At 54.5% G+C, this 9150-nt stretch overlaps 1 protein-coding gene across 1 annotated transcript; it reads left to right on the plus strand.

Annotated features, from left to right (window-relative positions):
- The first annotated feature begins 367 nt into the window (after positions 1-367).
- Positions 368-9086, plus strand: GCHFR (GTP cyclohydrolase I feedback regulator). Its single transcript, XM_069804398.1, has 3 exons — positions 368-466; positions 3583-3677; positions 8168-9086. The coding sequence occupies exons 1-3, from the start codon at positions 431-433 to the stop codon at positions 8289-8291; spliced, it is 255 nt and encodes an 84-aa protein (XP_069660499.1). The 5' UTR covers positions 368-430; the 3' UTR covers positions 8292-9086.
- The last annotated feature ends 64 nt before the right edge of the window (positions 9087-9150 follow it).

The raw sequence follows: 9150 nt of genomic DNA on the forward strand, positions 1-9150 counted from the left end.
CCACCGTCTCCTTGTTCATCACCCCCCGTCCATCACCCCCCGTCCATCACCTCTCTGTCCATCATCTACTTGTCCATCACCCCCCGTCCATCATCACCTCCTGACCGCTCACCCTTCCCGGGAAGGCAGACCCGAGATCCCCGGGGGTAGATGGGCGGCCGGCGGTGCCCCCCCGGGGCTGCCCCGCCCGCCGGGCCAGGGCTGCGTTGCCCAGCGGGGCCGCTCCCCGACTCGGGGCCAAACCACCCCCCCCGGGGGCCCTCGAACGCTCTGGGGGTTCACCCGAGCCCCGCACCCCCACCCCCACCCGCCGGGGCGGACGGGGCCCCCCTGCCCGGCGGCGGCGGGGCGGGACGCTGGGGCCGCCCCCGGGCACGGCCCCCGCCCCTTCCCTTCCCCCGGGACCGGCGGCGGCGGCGGCGGCGGGAGGATGCCGTACCTCCTCATCAGCACCCAGATCCGCATGGTGAGTCCGCCCCGCCGCCGCCCCCCGGCACCCGACGGGCACGGGGGGCGCTGGGGGGTGACGGCCGCCCCCGGGCCGGGCAGGGACCGACGTGAGCGGCGGGACCCCCCCCCCCCCCGGTTGCACCGGGCACCGCTGCCTCCGGCCGCCCTTGCTGCTCCGCCGGGCTGGGGAGGGACGGGACGGGGACACGGGGGGGGGGGGAGAGGCGTGGGGCTCCGGGGGTGACACCCCACAGGTTTGGGGGGACCCCCCCCGGCACGGCCACGGTGCGAGCTGTCCGGCGTGACCGCGCCGTGCAGAGCCCCGCTCGCACCTCCCTTCGCCCCGTCCCGTCGGCCCTGGCCGGGGCGGCGGGTGTCGGGGCGGAGGAGAGCAGTGGGGTGCCCGTACCCCTGCTCCTTCCCCCCCGAAACCGCTCCCCTCTTGAACAGCAAGGAACGTCACCGGGGAGACTTGTAGGATCCCGTGAACGTCAAAGCGGCAAATCTCTGGCCACGTGTCCTCGCTCTGGGTTTTCCCTCTTCCCCAAACAGCCGTTTCAGGGTGGAAAATGCCGCCGAAGCCAAAGGGAAGGGCATTGCGGGCAGCGGGGTTGTTGAGCAGCGGCCCGGATCTCTGGCCAAGACCTGGGCTGAGCACAGAGCCCGTTATTCTCATTTAAAGTCATAAAGGAAACGTTACTTCCTAATGATTGCAGCATCTGCAGTCCGCAGAGCAGTCGCTGCCGACCCACCGTCAGCTGGTGCGTCCTGCCAGGACCGCAAGAGCAGATAGCCACGTATTTGTCTGGGGTTTTCTCCTTTTCTGAACACAAAGGGGAACTATACATCTGAAAGTCAAAATAGGATGATGTGGTTTTGCAAAAGGAAGGGGGCAATGGTGAAAAAAGCAAATGGACAAGCTGGCAGGAGTTGGTGAAAGATGCTGCTGCTGTCGCTGAAGATGTCCCATTAGGCACACATCTCAAACCAAGCGAGCAGTGAATTGAGGATGAGGACGTGTGGGGATGCTGTGGCACCGAAGCATCTATTGGCCCTGATCCTTGGCATCGTACAATTGATTAAATGATCATGGACTGAGCTACAGAAAGCACCACATGCTTGGGGTTGCTAGCACTTTAGGGAGAGGCATGCAGCAGGGCGGACTAGATTAGCGTAGCTTAGCCTGTTTCCCCTCCGCAGACTTTGGAAACTCTGCTCTTTAGCAGGGCAAAGCAAACATTTCTGACCTGAAACCTGGCATAGAGCCGCGGCTGGAAACAGCCTGTCCTGGCCTAGCAGGGGGTGATTGACTTTGCTGCTTTCTCCTGGCAGCGGTCAGGGCAGGGACGAGTCGCTCCCTCCCACGGCAGGTCTGCCGTGGGGTTCACAGTGCTGGGCTGCGGGCAGGAGGGATCCGTGGGCAGCAGTGAGCAGAGAAGGCTCTTCCTCTGCTTCAGTTTCTGTCTTTTCCAGCACTCCAGGCACCTGAGCGTGCCTGCGTGTTTGCACAGCTCGCTAAAATGTTTGATTAGTGGCGCTGCTTAAGTGCTTCTAGTTGGGATCTGATTGAGGCTCATGATTGACGCGCAGTTTGCCCATGCCGGTTTGTAGATGGATGCTGTCAGGGAGGGATTTCACCCTCTCTGCTGCATTCAGTCCTCACCCATCCGCTCTCCCCAGACCAGCTCTCTCAGCTCTCCCAGCCAACTAGAAATTCTCTGCTTTCTCTGCTGTCAGACTGTCCGGCCGCTTCGTTGCGAAACTCACCGTGGGTCAAAGCGCACGGCTTCCCGTCCTGCTGCCCCAGGACCAAGGGGTTCACGCCATGGTGTAACGTGGAGCGTGCAGCCCGCCAACCTCCGTGTGCAACCTCTGTTTGAGGCTCAGGGACCCTTGTCCTGCTCCTGGGCTTTGCTTTCTCCAAGGGGTGATAGAGAAGAGAGCTGTCAAAAAGGGTCTGGCTGATACTTAAAATATTTCTGAGGTCAACGAGGGTTGAGCAGCCCTTTGTGTATTACAAAGTGATAATAATGGTGTGACATAGGTTTGCCAGTGAATGGGGGACATCCCTCAGAAGAACAGTTTTCACCTGCAAACTTTTCCTAAGTAGCATGGCGGAGATTTAAAAAGAAACAGTTGCTGCACCTATCAAAATCAATCAAATGCTGCTATTTTCAGGAGTAGCCTGGAAGGTGCAGGGGTGGGTTTTGGAGCATGGAGGGTCTTAGCAGCCCCATCAGTGCTGAGCAAGGAGGGGTGGGTTGTGGGTCCCATGATGGACGTGTGTGCGATGTCTCTGCCACTCACCGGCCCTCATAGCTCTGGACAGTGTTCCGGGCTGTGTTTCCCTGCTCTTCCAGCCTTGGTGTTGCAGGGCAGCTGGATGCTGCCCTCCCCGGCTGCTCCCCGGCTGTGCTGGCGCTGGGCTGGGAGCGGGCGATCATTGTGGAGGTCACATTGGCACTGTCATTATCTCCTGTGCCCTTGTACTTAGTTCTGGAAAACCTCCAGCCCAGGAGTATCTCATAAAATAACACTTTTGGAGCACCGTACAGAAATGTCCCCGTCCCCCCCATATGACGTGTGGGAAGTCCACCTGATGGCTCTGGTGGCGAGATGACTCACGTCTCTGCCTTCCCCCAGCTCCTCCGGTCTCTTGTCGCTTCCAAGGGAGCGTGACTGTCCCCCGCCATCCCATGGGTGCTCATCTGCCCCAATCCCTCTGTGCTGCCTTCTCGCTCCAATCTTCTCACCCTTCCCAGTTAGCAGAGCCATTTCCAAAAGCTGTCTTCTATCAGGACAGGCAAATGGTCCCCAACTGGCCCGGGGATGCTCATTTCATGGTAAAACACACAGATTGCCTGTTCTGCGCAATGAGGCTGGGAGTAGCGCCTCGTTGCTGTCCTACAGACTTCCCAGTGGAGGATCCCAGAGGACTGGAGCCACCGCAAGCTCAGGCAGCAGGTGGTCCTCCAGGAGCAAAGCCGCCGAGGTCCTCTCCTGGGACGGGCAGGTGGCTCACAGTAATTCCCTTCCCAGTAAAGCTCTTACTGGAGCTGTGCTGGGGAGCGGGGAGGGAGGGTGGCTGTGCTGCAGCCCTTTGCTCACCTGCTCTGCTGCCTTTCCCTGCAGGAGGTTGGCCCCACCATGGTGGGAGATGAGCACTCAGATCCCAGCCTGATGAGCTTCCTGGGGGCCACGAAGAGGAACATGCTGGGGAACCACTTGTAAGTCCTCCTCTGCGACATTTCAGGCACTCCCCTCTCCTTATTTTCCCAAGAAAATCTGGAACATTTTCACTCCTTATATTCACCGTGGCACCTTCCAGCTGCACATTTAATCCTGGGACTAGTTTGATGCTGAAAGGGCATGCACGTGTCCTTGCCCCTGCCTGTTAATGCTCACCCGAGGAAATGCTGGCTGATATTTCAAGTTCTTTCTTTTTCCTTGCTCTGACCCCATTTTAGCCCTGACCCACCTCCCCACCTCTCTTTACCCCTTATACGCTGGGGATGCTTCTAGTTGTTACCTGACGCATGCCCTAGCTGAAAAAAAAAAACGGCACAGGGAGCATTTGAATTGTTCTGCGTAACTTTACCTGCCTTCACCCCACCCTTAATCCTGAAAGACAAACCTCCCCTGTCTTATTATCATTTCCAGCCCTGAGGTGCTCAGAAGCAAACGGTGCCCATCCCAGCCTTACTCTGGCTGTGGCCTTTTTTGGTGCCAAGCCACCTCAGATGCTTGTCCGCAGTCTGTCCCATCCCGTCCCACTCTCTAGTGCAGCTTGAGGTTTCTTCCCGTTACCGAGCATCTGAGCTGGCCCCCCTTGATGGCTCCTGAAGCTTTTCCTTGGTCTGCTGAGCCCCAGGGTTGGAGCTGCTCCCCATCGTGTGTGTCCCCCCCCCCCCGACTCCAACCCATTAGCCTGCGTGTTCCCAAGCCGTATGTATTTGACGCTTCTCCATGTCCCCGTCTCTCTCTCTGCCCACACTAAGTTTGACACCAGCCTTCATCAAAGTGCAACTTGGAGATGTTACCAGCATGTTCATTACATCTTGGCCCATTTTTTTCCCCACTTGATATCTCACTTCTTGTTTTTCTCTGGGAAAACAAAAAAAACACAAAGCAAAACAAAACCCCAAATGCAAATTAAAACAACAGAGAGGAGCGGTTAGGTTTCTGCTCAGCTTGCCCACTCGTGCCGTGGTGCAGAGGAGGAGTAGGAGGAGAACCAGTCATTAAACAGAAGGGGCCTCTCGGTCCCAGCATGTTCTCAAACTTCCATCGGCGGAGCTGGGAAAACCCACCTACTCAGTACTGGCCTGGCAAACATCGAGGTCTGGGTCCTCAACTCCTGCAGCGTTAAAAACCTGAATGGGGTGGGAGATTTTAAAGACAGAGGAGATAAAACAAAATACTGAAGGCCCCCCGTTAAAGAGAAACCCTTCCAGGTGCAAACTCAGGCCACTGCCATCTCCCCCCATCTGCAGGAAGGCTGATTGCGGACCCCTCTCGTCACTCGTCTCCCTGCCGAGCAGCCCTGGGTGGGTTTGCTGGGCTGGGCCAGCTCCGCACTGCTATTCCCAACCCTGTGGGTGGCCAGGAGATTGGCAGCAGTGTCAGCTTCGTGCTGCTGCCTGCCAAGCCGAGCCCGGGAGCAGGCAGGGAGTTATGCAATGAGAGAAGGGAGACCCGAGGGGGGAGAAAAAGAAGAGGCTTCAAGGAGGAAGAAGTGCAGCTGGCTCCTGAGAGATAGGGGCAAGGAACCCTAGGATTCGGGTGGAAAAGAAAGGCAAAGAAAGATAAAATGCCTCTGTGGTGTCTGCCCCAGCAGCCAGGGCGGAGATGCAGGGTTGGAAGGAACCGGAGTGCCACATTCTGCTTGTTCGGGAGAAGGGTTCTGCGCTTTCTATGGGATCTCCCTGGTGGGTTCACCACCTTCCTTCCTTCCCTGTGGCCTGGAGCATTCTGAGCTCCCTCTTGCCCCACCTGCTTCTTGGTACGGCTTGTGTTATACCTGGGGTAACTCCACTGTGTCCCTGCGGCACGTCTTCCCTGTTTGTGCTTGAACAACAGGGGGTGGAGAAAATAACCCGGCTGGAATGTGGCTGCTCACGCCCCGAGAGGCACGGCAGCATGCCAGCAGGGTGAGCTCTGGCCGCCTCTCTGCCAAAAATCCCAACCAGGGATGACAGCTCCCATGTTTGCACCGCGGCCAAGCAGGATTTTCCATCCACCTGACTGCAAGGCTTCGCTAGCAGTAAGCCCGGCTATAAGATGCTGCAAATCTTGCCCTTCCTGTAGCACCGTGGGCCCCAAAACTTTAAACGTGACCTTGGAGGGAGCCTGAAAGAAAAGGTCTAAGCAGTATGGACCTGCTGGGGCACTGTAATATACAGCTGAAGTACTTAATTACCTCTAATAAGGGAGAGCGCTGATCCTGTTATGCAGCTCTGCGCTAGCTACTGCAAATGGCACATCATTAAGCTCAATCAGCTGCCGGCGCAGGCACGCACTGTCGCTCCCCTATCTGATCTGCGGAGGCAGAACCCGGGGGGCATCTGGGCTTTAGCAAGGGGAGAGCTGGGCTCTGCCCCAGCCTGCGCTGGGTCAAAAGCCTGACCCTTGGCTGCTGCAGAAAAAGGGGATTCTTCTGGGTCCCCCCAGGTGGACAGGCATGCATGGATGACTGCTGGACACCGTCCCTGGCATCTCCTGTAATTATAAAGGCTATCGGCACTGTTTGGTCTTAAAATGAAATCCGATGCCTCTCCGTCAAATTCTGGGATTTGAGGTCTGAGGCACCTGCTAATACTTTAACTTAGCTGTTCCCCAAGGCACTGCCAAACCCTATCCTCGAGGAAGCCAAAAGGACAGCTGGGCAGGTATCACCAGGAGGTTGTCTGCTCCATCACTAAAAAGAGCTGCGTGTGGAGGATGCTCCTGCCCCAGCTCCATCCCATCCCCATGCACACTCACTCATCTGGGTGCTCTGGTTTTGGCACATCTGGGAGGCAGGGCAGCCAGGGTCACGTTCTTAACGATGTGCAAATGCAGAAGTCCTCTCCAATCTGGGGTGACTTTTCTGTTCTCTGCTGGCATTTAGCTGGGAGGAAAGGCTTTGCAAATGTTGCCAGCCATTCCATCCCGATTCAGACCAGCTGCACACGGAGACGGTGGCATGTTTGATACGCACTGTGTGCAATCTTTTGTTTCATTCAATATGGAGTTGTGTTTGAAGCCCTGGGCAACTCAGCTTTCCTTCTGCTTTTAGCTCAGCCACTCAGGTTTTTAGGTTCCTACAAATAACAAACAATCCTTGCCTCAGCTCCTTCCTCTGCATAATGGGAATAATATTTACCAACTCCAACATGTGAATCTGAAGGGTATGTGGCAAGCCTCTTAGAGAAAGCATTAAGTTCAAAGACACTTATAATAATACATATTATCTTTACACCACATCTATAATTATAGCAAAGTATAGTCTGTCTTGAGAAACTGAGAAAAAGCTTTCACATCTTGGCGTTATTTCATGCTTTAAAAGCACTCACTACTCCATTAATGTTTTGCAATCTTAGCAAGACCAACTTTGGAAATGCTTTTGGGTCTTTATTTATTGCTATTAGTATGAAAATCAGGAGAGTTTTTGTTAAGGTGCCCAAACAAGATCACCAGTGATCCTGTAGCCCATCATTACCAGCTTATCTGGCACAGTGAGTCATCTAAGAGCTAAACTATTATGAAGCTTATCCCATCTGCTTGAATAAATACTGCATCCAAAAAGACTGCATTAAAGGAACAGAAAGGCTGCCAAATCCAGCACTGAAGGTTATACTTGCCATTTCAGCTCTGCTACTTCCCCACTTAATTCAGCCCATTTTGTGTCTGTACTGCGCTACTCTTCCACTCTGCAGTCACTGTCTGTTTTCTTTACGGTGGGAGCAGTCTCACAGCCCTCAAGTCTTCTGCAGAAAAGCAGCCTCAGGGATCAGGCAGAGGGAAGGACAGCTTCTGCTCCAAATGCACAGAGCCAGCAGAAACCATAGAGGAATAAAAACTGGACAGAGATCCCCAGTGTCAGTTCCTAGACATCCACAGCGTGCAACTGCTCTGAACAGCCGGGGTAGAGAGGAGCCTGTGCTCCACCTTATTTGGCAGCTCTGTTGAGGACTGATGACTTCTGGTTTTTCAAAAGCTTAATACTTTTGAATGGCTGAAGGCAGCATTTTTTTCCAATTCCCAAATTTCAAGGACAGGCTCTCAAAAACACCCCTTCTACTGACATGCTCTGACACAGGCAAAACATTGTTTTTTTCATTCCTTAGGAACACCTAAATCATTCTCCCCTGCTTTGCAGAGATTATCCTCTTTTTCCACGAATTCCCTGCTGTGAATACTTGGGAACCCCCTCTGCTGCAGTTTCAGCCCAGTTAACCGAGCAGCATGTGGCTTTGGACAACCGGTCCCCAAACCACGTTTCCATTTAACATAACCCTTTCATTTTGGACAGGCTTTCTCCTTGGTTTGGTAGCTGTGGGTTTTGGCCTTCCCCATCTGGTTAACCAAGACATTGCATCACACAGACGGTATGCCGATGTGGTTATTGCTGTGTCTTGTATCAGTTTAGTAGTGAGGCAGAGTCATTTCCACAAGGAAATTCTTGTCTCTTCCTTCTCCACCTCATTTTATTTCTTCTCCCCTTTCCTCCTTGCAGCTGGGAGTACTACGTGAACGATGCACCGCGGATAGTCTTGAACAAGCTGGAGAGCTGTGGTTACCGGGTGGTGAGCATGACAGGCGTGGGCCAGACATTGGTGTGGTGCCTCCACAAGGAATAGTGAGGAAGACTGCTGCGTTCCTCCCAGACGCTATCCTGCTGGGGATCATCTTGCACAGGAGTGACAGCAAACATTTTCCCCTTAATTCCTTTCTGTCCCAGACTCCAGGCACTCGGGCATGGGGGGAGGAGTGGTGTAGAGGCAGAACTTGACCCAATGGAAACTTACCACCCCTGCCATTTCACAAGACTGGGGGGAGGAAGGTATGCCCAGTCCAGAGGAAATCACGCACAGAGAACAGATGGCTCCATCTCTGCATTCATCTGAATGGCAGTCTGGCAAATACCATCTTTTTACATTTTAATCATCTCCTATTTAACATGCATTGGCGGAAGCTCAAATAACAGACTTGTCTGGCTGTTCTTCAGGGCCGCCCCAGAGAGGTACATGCTGAGCTGTGAGAGTTCAGGGCATGCCTTCCTCCCAGGCCGTGGTGGGTAGGGAGGGGAGGCCAAGCATGGATGGCATGCTATCTCATCCCTGACCCACAAGCAGGAACTGCTAAACCTGCACAGTGCTCCTTGAGAATCCCTTCAGTCGGCAGCAAGGCCGATTTCTCTCCCCAATGGGATTGTGGTTAGCAGCAGCATCAGACTTTCAGCCCCAAGAGTGCCATTCAAGTGTAACACATTGTTTCTGAAACAGCCTTAGAGCAGCACAGAAAGGTCTTGTGAACATTTCGGGTATAGGCTCTGTAATCTTAACAGCAGCAGTTGCAATGCTGGATTGTTTGGGACTGTGTATTTATCAATCCTGCCGTAGGGGTAACACCAATAAAACATTTCTCTAAAGAGACCAATGTCTTTCTGTGAGTTGTTTTAAACAGTTGTTGCCAAAGCCTCCTGAACCCACAGCTCCT

The sequence above is a fragment of the Haliaeetus albicilla genome, chromosome 16 (genome assembly GCF_947461875.1).
Source record: "Haliaeetus albicilla chromosome 16, bHalAlb1.1, whole genome shotgun sequence".
NCBI classification, from domain to species: domain Eukaryota; kingdom Metazoa; phylum Chordata; class Aves; order Accipitriformes; family Accipitridae; genus Haliaeetus; species Haliaeetus albicilla.

What these genes read in the sequence shown, in the direction of transcription:
- GCHFR (XM_069804398.1), top strand. Translation starts at nt 431, where the DNA reads ATGCCGTACCTCCTCATCAGCACCCAGATCCGCATG. An exon ending in TCAGCACCCAGATCCGCATG is followed by an intron (nt 467 to 3,582) that starts GTGAGTCCGCCC and finishes CTTTCCCTGCAG; the next exon opens with GAGGTTGGCCCCACCATGGT. An exon ending in AACATGCTGGGGAACCACTT is followed by an intron (nt 3,678 to 8,167) that starts GTAAGTCCTCCT and finishes TCCTCCTTGCAG; the next exon opens with CTGGGAGTACTACGTGAACG.